Here is a 14690-nt window from a genome sequence, read left to right as displayed (position 1 = left end):
TATAGGCTTTCGGAGCCGAAGGCCTACTCTTGCACCCTCGATGACTGCACGACACAGCTTTACGCCTCCCCTTGGTCCGTCAACACCTACATTGGACTGTTGACGATGGGAAACATGTTACCTGCTCGGACGTGTCTCGTTTCAGATTTCATCGTGCGGGTGGCCATGTATCGGTATGGTGGCAACTTTGTAAATCCATGAACCCTGAATGTCAACAGAGGACTTTTCAAGCTGGTGGAGGCTCCGTAATGGTGTAATGGTGTGGGGAGTGTGTAGTTGGAGTGATATGAGACCCCTGATAACTCAAGATACCCGTACATAAGTATTCTGTCTGATCGCCTGCATCCATTCATCTCTGTCCTCCATTCCGAAGAATATGGCGACTGCAGCAGGACAACGCGACATAGCAAATGTCCAGAGTGGCTCCAGGAACACTCTCCTGAGTTTAAAAATTTCCACTGGTCACCAAACTCCGCAAACATGAACATTATTGAATATATCTGGGATGCCTTGCAACTTACCCTTCAGAAGAGATCTCTACCCCCTCACACGGATTTATGGAAAGCCCTGCGGAATTCATGGTGTCAGTTCCCTCCACTACTACTTAAGAGATTAGTAGAGTCCAGGCCACGTTGTGATGTGGCACTTCTGCGTGCTCGCTGGCACCCAACCCGATATTAGGCAGGTTTACCAGTTTCACTGGCTCTTCAGTGTAATTAAAGAATTATTTTAAAAGGAACCTATGAATTTATTTAGAATGACTTTGATTAGCTAAGAGCTACCTTCATATCGCCTACTCTCAACTAGCAGGGACATCAGCTGTTCATAGGAACATGAACTCGAAGTGACATAATTGAGATCTTCCTAAAAGTTTAATATCTGTGACTTTCGAGATCCTTATGTTATACATTGGAGGTGGCATTGTCTATAAGTTGGTCTACTTTCCATACTTTCATCCACTAATAGCTTACGGCGTTATAATGAAAGTTAACTCATTATAAATGAAAACCTTTTTTGTTGCTTACAGGAGTGCCTGCCCAATATGTGGCTTTCGCCTCAGGAGCTATTGGAGGCATCTCTCTGAACAAATTCATGGTACATTTACCCCATGATGTAGATTGTTCGCAAGAATAGATGTAATAGATAACGAAATTAGTAAGTAACAGAAAATGAAATCACATTCTTCAATTCCACACAAGAATTTCTGAATATGTAAAGAGTATGGTGTACGCCATTGCGTGTTGTGGTGCACCTCTCTGTCTCTGTCTCTCTCTCTCTCTCTCTCTCTCTCTCTCTCTCTCTCTCTCTCTCTGTGTGTGTGTGTGTGTGTGTGTGTGTGTTTGTGTGTGTGTGTGTGTGTGTTTCCGAGGAGATGAGAGACATTGAGCTATAAATCACTGTAAACAGGGAAAAAAATTTAAGAAACAATGTATATGACCAGCAAACCCCGATATCAGGAACCGTCCTGCGACATTGAGAGGTGGTAAATACGGCGCAGGGAACGTCCAAATAACGAACTGTTTATTTAACAGTGTGGTAGGTAATGTGCCTCTTATCTGTAACGAGCTGACTAAAGACTAAAGCGTATGCGTGACTGAGTAATTCCTCCGTTGCACGAGCGTGTCCCCTGTCTTAAAGCGCTAATCGCTTGAAAGTCTGCTTACCCTTTTCTCGCACGATATTCTGCTAACGATGAATGAAACACAACAGACAGATTCCACATTCCCAGATTTACGGTGAGCGTTTGACACAGTGTCCCACTGCAGATTGTTAACGTAGATCTGACCATACGGAACAGGTTCTCCGGCGTAACAATGGTTCGAAGTAATATTGCCCATTACCTAGTCCTAAACGACGAGTGTTCATCAAAGACAAGTCATGAATTCCGAAGGGAAGTGCGATAGGATAGCTTTTATTCTCTGTATACGTATACGATATCACGGATTGGTTCAGCAGTAGTGTGCCACTTTTTACTAATGGAGCTGCAGTGCACGAGAAATTGTTGTCAATGAGTATGTGTAGGAGGATCCAGGGTAACTTTGGTGTGATGAACCACAGCTTTCACTAAATGCATAAAAATATAAGTTAATGTAAATGAATAGGAAAACAATCATGTAACAATCCAATAGAGAACTGGTGATGACTTGCATACAATCACTTCGATCAAATATCTGAGTGTAGCGTTGAAAAGAGCTATAAATAGGGATGAGTAGGTAAGATCGGCAGTAGGGAAGGTGAATGATGGATTTCGGTTTCCTGGAAGAATTCTAGCAAAAGTGCAGCTCTTCTATAAAAGGAAATATGTGTAGAAAACTACTATGGCCAATTCTCGACCACAGCTTCAATGGCTTGGACCTATACCAGGTCGGATTACAGAAATACATCTAAACAATTCAGAGCCGTACTGATAAATTTGTTACCCGTTGGTTCGATATATTGATTCGAAATATTTCTTGGACTCGAATGAGGGCCCATGTACGAAAGACAATATTCTTTTCACGAAATAGTACTGACAAAAGTTAGAGAACTGGCACTTTTGGCAGACCGCAGAGGGATTCTATGAACGATAAGACACATTTCAAATGAGTACCGTGAACAACAGGTAAGATGGATTATAGTTCGTCGGAGATGTATAGACAGTCGTTTACTCCTCGCTCGTAGTGGTACGAGGTACTCTCCGCCATGTACCGTATGGTGGTTGCGGAGTATGTATGTAGATGCGGAAAAGCACGAACGGTCTTCATGATGAAAGTCGTGTGTGTGACAGAAGTCGAAAAGTCTGTGAAATTCACCCAGTGTCCACCTTTCTCGCTTCCGAAGAGCTTTCGTATTGTTTTATGTGTATATTGTCTTTGCTTACCTTTCCACTGTTTAATGAATTTTTCTGAAATTACACAAAGTTCTCCACAAAATAAGAATTTCTAAAATGTTAAAACACGTTCGGAGCTACAAGTTGATTGTGTAACTAGGAACAAATTTTCTATTAATATTCAAAAGTGTAGCAATTGAGAAAATCTTATCAGTACTGTAATAACCAAACTATATATTACATTATTACTTTACTGCCAGCCAATAATCACTAAGTGAAATTAAATTAAGCAGAAGTAGCTACAAGTTAAATATATTTTAAAACTGAAGATATTGGAAAGTAATACAAATTTCCATTCTCAGGTCAGACAAAACTGGTAAGACAATATCAGATGTTACGTGGTAATGAATCCTCTTAAGTCTCAAGGTATAAGAAGGTGGCTTAACTATCCATACGTTATATAGGTAATCCCAGAAATGTTGCGACAAGCTTCGAGGGACTGTAGAGGGTGTCCTGAGGAACTAATCGAGGATAAGAACCCGTGTCTGGTAACGTCACCCAACGACGCTGCAGAGCGTTGAAGCCTTAAGCGCCTATGTTTGCCATTAGGCCACCATCTCGGCATCAAACGTAAATTTGTATGCTGAAGGACCGTAGGCGTAACATCCCGTAATGTTGTTCGTTATTCAGTGATCGCGACTGACTGCCACGGTCGCACATGGAGAAGGTGCGCCTTGCTGCTGCGTACAAAGGCCTGATGTCCATGAACGCAAAGCTCTGTTGCGTTGGTGGATGACGGTTTCTAACTGCAGTTTCTTTTTCTCCTGGAAGCCAAAAATCATGCGATATTTTAGAGGGACGCTTCGCCAGAAGATGACAAGGCTGATACCCATCGAAACGTTCCGGACTACGAAGTCACCCGGATCGAAGCCGGAGATGATTTGATAAGTAGTACACGTTGGGAAAGAATATATATGCATATATTTATAAATGCTTCATAAAGCGCTGCCCTGTGTCTGGCAAGAAGAAAACTGTATAAAACGTCGGAAACTGCTTACAGCGAACCCTAATGCGAGTTGCACCACGTGTCTATAAAACCTGTGGCTAGACTGAAGTACTGACCGATTAACATGTCTCTCGGACTACAGTATCCTCTAGTTACAACAGTCTCTCCCCACTCTCTTCAGAGAATGCGCCGCGCTTGAAGTTGAATAGTCTTAGCGTGGGAACACGCGTGTAACCTCCTTTCTAAAATTCGAACGTACGTACCTTCAGTCATTTTGGATATTTCGTAAATGTAATGATTACACTGTGCTCACTGTTTGTGGAAAAAATTATATCAATCTCTAGTTAGAGCGGGTTGTTGAAATAATGGCACATTTTAGAATCAGGAATGTTTGCAGCTACATTACAGGTGAATTGATATTGGGGTTGAGGAAGCACGAGCTGGCAATATATGGTAGGGGATTTTCAGGTCCAGCACTGGCCCCGCAATCAAAGGAATCTTCCTGAAAACCTTGACAGGACCGGGAGATGTGAACTGTTTTTGAATTAATTCTTGACAGATGGAGCCCACCCAAGAAGTATGAAACTACAATGGGCGTTAAAGTACATATGTTGGTACACTTAGCAGAACTGGCTATGTGCTCAACATGCCCAGCATACCTACGTACGACGTTGGTCACTTTATGCCTCGCCCCTCTTTTCCTTTGCGAATATAATCACTGAGTGGGTGCCATTAACGACGTAATATTTTGAATTATCAACTATTTTAAATAGATGTGACTCAAAGCTTGTAGAATGCGCTCCAGCAAACAAGTTCACACATGTTAAAACATTCAGGACTTTAAACCGCGGTCAGATTTCTAACTTATAACCAGCGTGTTGTTTCCATCTACGGAGGACAACCTCAAGAGGTGTTGTAACCTTTTTGAAGGTCCAATGCACGCCCTGGCTCGCTACGTTGCCGCGTCCTACCGCACACCTCAGATGTTTTGAATTCTCGAGGAGGGGAGAAACAGACATTTCAGCCGTTGCGGAAACGCTCTGTGGCCAGAACAGCAGCGCATTCGATTAGATAAGACTGAGGCTCTGGCAGCCACTAGCGGATTCCGTGAAAGCCAGTCGATAGAGGCCGTAGCGATTGTTAAACACCACAATAACATTTTTCGGGAGGAGAAGAAAGTGTAACGACCATCCCTGCTATTTGCAACGGTGTAGTACTTACTCAATGGAGTCGACGATCCCATTGCCAATGCCGGTAATGTCCACCTCGTTGAATTCCAGGCTAAGGGAGACTGGCCGGTCAGGTGAGTCGTTGATTTTGATTTGCGTAAAGTGCAGCGGGTCAAGTGGCGGAAGGCCGAGACTCGGAATACCTGGAAAGGAAGAGTGCATTTGAGCGGAATGTCAGATGCGATACAGCACTAGTAAATAAATAATATGGCTCAGAGAAATGAACTGGCTCAACAGTTCTAAAGTGCCGAGATACTACTAGTTGGACAAAAAAACAAAAAACAAAAAAAAAGCAGAATAAATTATTCCGAAGAATTAATAGCACTGCCTTGAAATATGGATCAACAACTCCTCTGCATAGCACAGTAAGTTGCGACTTGATTGTGTCCTGGGTGTCCACAAAAATTTATACAAGAGGTGTACAAATCTAAAGTCTCAATTACTGATGCAGCTAATTAGGTTAATTTGTATACGATATGTGCACCAAGCACTAAATATTACACTAGATATACAAAACGCACTGAATCTCAGAGGAGAGATACGTATCCACGCAATAAAGGATTTTTATAACCTTTAATTGTTGAAAAGATAAGTAACTTATAGAAATATTTGATACAGCATTGAGTGCAGTATATCTCCAGGTTTTGTTTACAAATGTTAGTTGCGGCTATCTTTTGTAGCACGACAAATATCCCATCGGTAATGATTTCCCTACAAAATACTACGAAGCGAAGTCACGGTGTGTGATGCAACTGCCTATGTTATCCGTTGCCTCCGCTCGTCGACTGTCCCGGAAACGGAAGAACAAACAGTCCGTATTTTAAATAATTCCATACACAGAAGTAAATTGCGGTTAAATCAGGTGATCGTAGTGGCTAACAATCCAATCCGACTAGGCACACTCATACGGAGTTATGCGACAACTTTACGACGACAATGTGGTGGAGCGCCAACATGTTAGAAAATAAATTATGTGCTCATATCCTGTTGTGAGGTTGGCATTAATGTTGAAGCGTATCCAGGTACGATATGTCAATTACAGCTAAGAGACTGCTGGCCGACGCTTACTGAGCACCCTATTTGATACGTGGCCAGTTTCGGTTAAGCGACTGGACAAACGAATGGCAGTTTGTCTTCGAGGTGGTCGCTTGGCTTGCAATATTTAGTACTGAGTTGTCTCCGAACTATAGTAGCGGATTTGGATTCATTAAACCATAAACAATACTACACACACTCTGCAGCGTTATACGACTACGAGATAGTTGTTGGAATAGCTTATTCGAGCATTCCACCTACCAGAAACGTCTGGATGTAAAAGTGTTAGGTAGGAATAAAATTTGAATATGTACTGCATTCAATGCTATATCAAAAGTTTCCGTATGTTATTTACCCCTTCTACAATTAAAGTTACTTTTATATAACTCATTTATAATCACCCAGTATCATTTCAAAGTATACTTGTAGATTACTTTCATACCTTAAAAAAAGGCAAATTTCGTTACCTTATGCAAAGCTTCATGAGGACCTTCGAGAAATGAAACAGGGAAAGCAGCAGAGGTTCTTACAAGTAAAAAGGCAAGTTGTAGTAGAAATCATTAGATAGCTGACATACAAAATGTAACTGTCGAAAGGAGAAAATAGCACATTTAAAAGTTTTGCCTCATCTCGGTTCCGAGATTTCCGGAACCTGTACACAAAATTGGAGTCGAAATCAACATAAACTCATTTCCGCCCTTTTTATTGCACATGAAAACCACACGTTGTGTATTGTACCATCTCACAGCGAGACCTTTCAGAGGTGGTGGTCCAGATTGCTGCACACACAGGTACCTCTAATACGAAGTAGCACGTACTCTTGCATTGATGCATGCCTGTATTCGTCGTGGTATACTATGAACAAGTTCATCAAGGCACTGTTGGTCCAGATTGTCTCACTCCTCAGCGGCGATTCGGCGTAGATCACTCAGAGAGGTTGGTGGGTCATATCGTCGACAAACAGCCCTTTTCAATCTATCCCAGGATGCTCGATAGGGTTCATGTCTGAAGAACGTGCTGTCCACTCCAGTCGAGCGATGTCATATTCCTGAAGGAAGTCATTAACAAGATGTGCACGATGAGGGCGCCAATTATCGTCCGTGAAGACGAATGCCTTGGCAGTATGCTGCCGATATGGTTGCACTGTCGGTGAAAGGGTGGCATTCACGCGTCGTACAGCCGTAACTTCCTACACTCGTTGGACAGTGTGTCTAAGGCGTTCAGCCTGATCAGGTTACCTCCAAACACATCTCCGACGATTGTGTGGTCGAAGGCATATGCGACACTCATCGGTGAAGAGAACGTGATGCCAATCCTGAGCGGTCCATTCGGCATGTTCTTGGTCCCATCTGTACCGCGCTGCATGGTGTCGTGGTTGCAAAGATGGACCTCGCCATGGACGTTGGGAGTGAAGTTGCGCATCATGCATTCTATTATAGCGCACAGTTTGAGTCGTAACAGTGCGTCCTGTGGCTGCCCGAAAAGCAGTGTTCAACATGTGGCATTACTGTCAGGATTCTCCGAGTGCTTGGGCGGCCTTAGCGAGGCATGTCATCGACATTTCCTGACTCTCTGTTTCTCCTCCACGTTCGAACAACATAACTTTGGTTCATTACGAGACGCCTGGACACTTCCCTTGTAGAGAGGCCTTTCTGGCACAAAGTAACAATATGGACACGATGAAACCACGGTACTGACCGTCTAGGCGTGGTTGAACTACAGACGAGCCGTGTACCTCCTTCCTGGTGGAATGACTGGAACTGATGGGCTGTCAAACCCCTTCCGTCTAATAGGTGCTGCTCGTGCATGGTTTCTTACGTCTTTGGGCGGGTTAAGTGACACCTGAGAACAGTCAAAGGTACTGTGTCTGTGATACAACATCCACAGCCAACGTCTCTCTTCAGGAGTTCTGGGAACCGTGGTATAGAAAAACTTTTTTTGGTGTGTGTATATAGATGCAGCAAACGTAGGAGGTGAAATACAATACAAATAAGGAACAACCAAGATTGACGCACGTTGTATAATGGCATGGTAGTCATGGCTGAAGATCAAAAGAAAGACTGTGGAGGCTTACGTAACTTGGCGAAGATAGATGCGGCCTATAGAAATATTATTGAGGGGTGTGGGCAAAGTTAAGCCTTTGTATGAATATCAAGAGCTCATGCACGAAGCCAGTAAGGAAGGGAAGCCTTGGAGATGCGAGGAATATATAGAGGGTTAATGTAAGGCGACAGCAAAGGGCTTGGAAGGGCAGTTGAACGGGTTGGATAGTGTCTTTAAAGGAGGATATAACATGAACATCAACAAAAGCAAAACGAGGATAATGGAATGTATTCGAATTAAGTCGGGCGATGCTGAGGGAATTAGATTAGGAAATGAGATACGTAAAGTAGTAAAGGAGTTTTGCTATTTGGGGAGCAAAATAACTGATGATGGTCGAAGTGGAGAGGATATAAAATGTAGACTGGCAATGGCAAGAAAAGCGTTTCTGAAGAAGAGAAATTTGTTAACATCGAGTATAGATTTAAGTGTCAGGAAGTCGTTTCTGAAAGTATTTGTACGGAGTGTAGCTATGTATGGAAGTGATACATGGACGATAAGTAGTTTGGACAAGAAGAGAATAGAAGCTTTCCTAATGTGGTGCTACAGAAGAATGCTGAAGATTAGATGGGTATATCACATAACTAATGAGGAAGTATTGAATAGATTTGGGGAGAGAGGAGTTTGTGGCACAACTTGACTAGCAGAAAGGATCGGTTGGTAGGATATGTTCTGAGGCATCAAGGGATCACCAATTTAGTACTGGAGGGCAGCGTGGAGGGCAAAAACCGTAGAGGGAGACAGAGATGAATACACTAAGCAGATTCAGAAGGATGTAGGCTGCAGTAGGTACTGGGAGATGAAGAATCTTGCACAGGATAGAGTAGCATGGAGAGCTGCATCGAACCAGTCTCAGGACTGAAGACCACAACAACAACAATGTAAGGAGAACAAAGTTGACGACAGTATTACAGAAGAAGGAACAGGTGAAGATGGGAGGGTGATTCGTTACTACGAGTAGAATTTAATATACCATTAATACGCCTAATTGGAAACAAGTTCTCTAGAGTGGACGACATTCGCTCAAAATTATTGAGATCCTTGGGAGAATCCACTGTGAGAAAGTTATTTCTCCTGTTGTGAAAGATATATGAAACAGATGAAACAACCTCAGGCTTCAGGTCGAATGAAGTGTGAATACCCCATAACCATCAGTTTAGTAAGTTATACTTGCAAGATACGCAAATTATTTACAGATGAATAAAAAAGCCGATAACAGTCTAAGCTGGACTACATCAATTTGGATTCCTGCGAAATGCAAGAACACGCGAGGTAATGCTGACCAATAACTCATCATAGAAGATAGTTTTAAGAGAGGCAGAATTACTTTTATAGTACTTGTAGATTTATAGAAAGCTTTTAACAGTGTGGTCTGGAGTACATTCTTTGGAATTTTGATGGTACCAGGGAATAAACGCATGGAGCGAAAGTATATTTACAACTTATATAGGAACCAGAGTGTAGTTGTATTAGTCGAAGGGGATGAAACAGGGACAATAGTTGACAAGGGAGTGAGACGGGATTGTACCCTATCCCCGCTGTTATACAATGTACACACTGAAGAGGATATAAAGCAAAACAAGGAGAATTTGAGAAAAGGGATTACATTTCAGGAGAAAAAAGAAACGCCTTACAGTTTACTCTTGACACTGCAGCTCTGACAGAGATCCGTACGCACATCAAAGAGCAGGTGAATGAAACGGGTTGTAGCTTGAAAAGAAATCATAAGATGAAATATAAAACATTAAAATGAAGTAAATCAGGCGATTCACAGGGAACTAGATTAGAAAATGAACAGATAAAATAGTTGACGAGTTTGGTACTGTGGGCAGCAAAATAACTGATGAACGCCAAATTAGGGAAAAATTTAAAACGCACACTCTCAATATCAAGAAAAGCATTCATGAAAAAGAAGAACTTGTTAACATCTAATATCAATGAGAAAGTTGTTTCTGAAGCTATTTGTCTGGTGTGTATCTTTGTGCGACGCGAATCGTAGATGATACGCACTTTTGGCATGAAGAGCATAGAAGCTTTTTAAAGATGATGCTACAGAAGATTGTTGAAGAATTGATGCATATATCAATTAACAAATGAATATGAACAGAAAAGAAATTAATGTAACAACTTTAGTACAAGAAGGGATCAGCTAGCACATCTTGAGGCATCATTTAACTGTCATTTTGGTAATGGAAAATTAGGTGATCACAAAATTCAATATTATGGAAGAGTAGTGTTCTATGCGAACTCCAGACCACTTTCTTTGCGTCTTTGAAGTCATCTGACCTGAGTCAGTACCCTACACGTGATGTCACAATCCACAATGCTGACAACCAGGGCAACCTATCATGTGACAAGCCACAGCTCCCCTATCTACTACATCACATACCACATCCCTCCCTTTTCCGCTCCTCCTGTCCCTCCTAACACCATCCAATACCAGTGTAGTCACCCATAGCATAGTACTTTAGTGGCACTAAAATATAAAATATCGTACCACAACGTGCTCTACAACTGTAAACATTTAACCCAGACCTGTAGAACTCGCCAGGCAAGCGTAATAACTTGCCAACCATCTGTAAATCCGTTCTCCGAAATAGTAACAACTTCCACTCCAACTGCAATACGTTGCCCATCGAATATGAACTATTACTGAAACAAGCAAAAATACTGTTTGGTGTTGGTTCGTTGTATGAACCACAATAACCTATTTCGTCAGACTGATACAAAAACACACCTCACGTATTTTTTATGTGGAGATGCCACTGAACACTTCGGAAGATTCATACAAAATTTTAAATATGGAAATATTTAATTTGAATGCATATTGCGTCATACACTGAATGTAGGCCTATATAACGGAGCCGGCGGGGATGGCCGAGCGGTTCTAGGCGTTATAGTCTGGAACCACGCGAACGCTACGGTCGCACGTTCGAATCCTGCCTCGGACATGGATGTGTGTGATGTCCTTAGATTAGTTAGGTTTAATTAGTTCTAAGTTCTAGGGGACTGATGATTTCAGAAGTTAACTTCCATTGTGCTCAGAGCCATTTGAACCATTTTTATATAACGGAATTTATTACTTTCCTCTGGTACCTACAAGTAATTCAGACTGCTTGTAAGTATTTCTGCTTGCCTACATAGCATAATATTTTAGCCACAATGTTTTTGGTGCAGTTATACGTTTGTTCAGGTTACTTTTACTGCATCCCCTAGATTACAAGACGTTTACATGGGCGTTTGTCGTGTTATTACTTACTCAAATATGGTCAAGCGTGAAAATAGCATTGGAGTACTTAATCTGAAAATTCAAAAACACGTTTTAGCCATCATTAATGATATGTATTTGTTCGTGAGTGATTGGAATAACATTGTGGCACTTAATGTAACATTGCACTTTTCATGTTTCTGCATGCTTTTGCAGAGATTTTTTATGTGGGAAGGCTATTGTGAGACTTGACAGGTAAAATCGACCTATTTAGAAGTTGAAAAGGCATAATTTGTTTTCTCTGCTTCATTACACGAAGTATGGTACAAAAACTGAACTTTGCTTATCTAGTAGTGTCGCGTAATCTATGATCTCCTGCAATAAAGACTTTTGTGTGTGTGTTCGCGCGCACAAGCGCGCTCGCGTTCTGTGTCCTTGTATATGCCTTAGGTTGGACATTGACCTGGGTCACATTAATTTACACATACAAACGAAGTGTTCTGAAACTGGCATAGATACACTACTAGAAAGGGGAACGGAAAATGTAAGGATTCCTGGACAGTGGGTGAATCTGTAAAAATAAACCGCATAAAAAATGCTTCTGTCGCTAGACCTGCAATATTACGCGAGTGTTTGGAGTCCTTATGAAGCGAAAAAGAAAAAAAGTTACGAATGAATTCAGGCGCGCTACTAGGATCATCGCATTCAGATGTAGCCCAAATAATAGTGTAACAGAGCTGATCGGAATAGTTGTAAGGGAATTATTAGTTTACCAGTGTTTGGAGAGCGCTGTTGCACTACAACTGCGTATCGAATTGCTGAACAACTTCTCCAGATGTTAACTAGTTACTTATTTTATTCTCCATCAAGTTTTTGCTTTTATTTTAAACCACGTTCTATTAGAATATGAAAATATCGCTTGGTGAAGAAGAAAGCACACAGCACAGTTATTAGTTACCACTAGAAAATAGCCTCAGTATTCTCAATATAAGAACCACAGCCGGTCGTAGATTCAAATAAATATTTTTTCAACAGCCGGAGCGGTTAATCATCAATGAAATGGGAATATTTGCAAGGAATATGACACAATTCTCATGAAATCCTGCTGGATTAAGTTAGATAACCAGTTTTTGTAAAAGAGTCTGCGACTGCTGTGCACCTACTTGCACTGTGATCTTGAGGCATAGATAAAAGAGATACTGACCCATAAAGATGAATGTGGACAGTCAATTTTCCGTTGGTTGAGGAGTGTATATTTGGATAGATGCAGAACAAACTCAAACCTATTTGTCCTAGCCTTTTGAGTTAAGAAAGCACACATAAATTCAAGCAATAAGACTCAGAAATTCTTACTACAGGATGATCGAAATAAAGTTGGCCAAGAAACATCGTGCATCTTAAAATCGGCAACCCCAGGTACATGATTTGTCGTGGGAAAATATTTCTTGTCCGTTACGATTGGCAACCCAACTTACAGCATCTCCTGTTGATTGCGTACGCTGTAATTAGGGTAGCCTATATTAAGGGGCTTGAAATATTTGTTTTAACAGTTTAATTTGCCTGCCAGCGGTATTGCTAATGTGTAATGACAAGGCTTATTCTTGTACATTAATCATTGGAAACATTTATTTCAGTGCATCAATTACCGGCAACGTCCCTCCTATATCGTACATGGTTTATGCACATTTTCACCTAGCTTTAGAGAAATTTTTGGGAAGAAGCTATTACAGTCGGATTGCCCCTGTTTGAACAACATAGTAATGCAGTCAAAGGGATTCAAATACCATATTTCTCCTCAATACTGAAATAACTTCATGAGGTCCGTAGCGAAGCTAGCTCCAACGCGTGAGCGCCGTATACTAGGAGTACGGATGGCAAAGACTTATTGCTGTCGTGCCACTTAACTTTTTAAAAGTCATGAAAAGCATCCCGAAGGTAGCGGTACTTACCTTTTTTCAGTATTGGCACAGCATCCATAATGGCCTTCTTCAAGCAGCCATTGAAGTCAGGGTCAGTCTGCTTGCAGGTTTTCAGAGATGATGCTGCAATAAAACAGAAGCTAATTGAGGAATTAGAACGCATCGTACTATAAAATAAAACTGAAGAAACACGTGAAGGGCAGTGACAAAACAGTGTTTATAATTCTTATGAAATAATGTGTAGAACAAATTTGTAAATTAAGATTTAAACGTACAGAAGTACGTGTTCTAAAACTGGAAATAACGAAAGATTTGCTGTACAGGTAATTCAGGACAGAAAATTGTTGAGAAACTAAGATCTGTGTACATCAATGGCGCAAAAGCGATTATTTGTAACCATTCTTCAAGGATTTGTAGTGCTAGTACCATTAGATAGGAAATGTAAATACAGTAGTAAAAGAAGCTGTTCAGAGATTCGTCAGTTGTTCAAAGGAACAGATACATTTTTCATTCTGGAATGAATGTTTCACTATGCAGCTGTTTTGAAACTTGTTAACAGATTAATACAGTGCGCTGGGCTGAGATTCGAAGCAGAAATCAGTCTTTCGCAGGTAATGTTCTTACTGATACGACTACGTAAGAGTGTCTCACGAAATTTCTTCGGAAGTCTGGTAGGTAACTGAGACCAGGGCAGAAGTAAAGGTGACATGGCTGGTCATGAGTCGTGTCTGGATTGCAAGCAATGTTCCTACTGACTCAGCTAGCTAGGAATGTCTGACGACTCACTCTTACTGGTGTGGCAGAACGAACACTGTAAGAGTTGTCTGTGAAGCGTGGAGTGTTGTTGGGTATGCTCGTAGTGCCTCAAATATCTAGGAATCACTCACGATCTGCCCTCGAATATCTGGATGTGGGGGAGGGTATGGCAGAAATAAAGCTGTGACTGTGGAAAATATTCGTTTGATTCAGCCTGTAACCCAGCCTCACAGGTCTGGAATGTACGATGGATAACGGGACACGCCCTCACAGGTTTGGAATGTAATATAAGTAGTGGCCGAATTAAAGGTGCAATAGTGTGTTACGCGACATATCTGGATTCTGGCAATGCTCTTGTCCGCTCAGCTATCTGTAAATGACCCACAATTGCCTCCATACTCCGAAAGTGGGAGAGGTGAAAGCTAAAGTAAAGCTGTGAGGGCATAACTAGGCGGTGGGCAATGCTCTTACCAACTCAAATATCTAGAAATGACTCGCAACCCACCCTTATCTCCCTTATACGTCTGGAGCGTAGGAAAGGTGCAAGAGAACTAAAATGTGTATGGGTATTCCTGGAGTCACGCCTGGATGATGGCAAATGCTCTTACTGACCTAACTGCCTAGGAAT

At 41.6% G+C, this 14690-nt stretch overlaps 1 protein-coding gene across 1 annotated transcript in view; it reads right to left on the bottom strand.

Moving 5' to 3' along the window:
• LOC126284728 (protein takeout-like) overlaps positions 1-14690 on the bottom strand; it is a 57391-nt gene that overhangs the window by 18608 nt on the left and 24093 nt on the right. The window contains exons 2-3 of the mRNA XM_049983862.1: positions 13337-13429; positions 5037-5187 (exon numbers count right to left, since the gene is read on the bottom strand). Coding sequence (XP_049839819.1) covers positions 5037-5187; positions 13337-13429 — 244 coding nt within the window. The remainder of the gene's footprint in view (positions 1-5036; positions 5188-13336; positions 13430-14690) is intronic.

This window comes from Schistocerca gregaria, chromosome 8 (genome assembly GCF_023897955.1).
Source record: "Schistocerca gregaria isolate iqSchGreg1 chromosome 8, iqSchGreg1.2, whole genome shotgun sequence".
Classification (NCBI taxonomy): Eukaryota; Metazoa; Arthropoda; class Insecta; order Orthoptera; family Acrididae; genus Schistocerca; species Schistocerca gregaria.
This window is presented reverse-complemented; position numbering and strand designations above follow the sequence as displayed.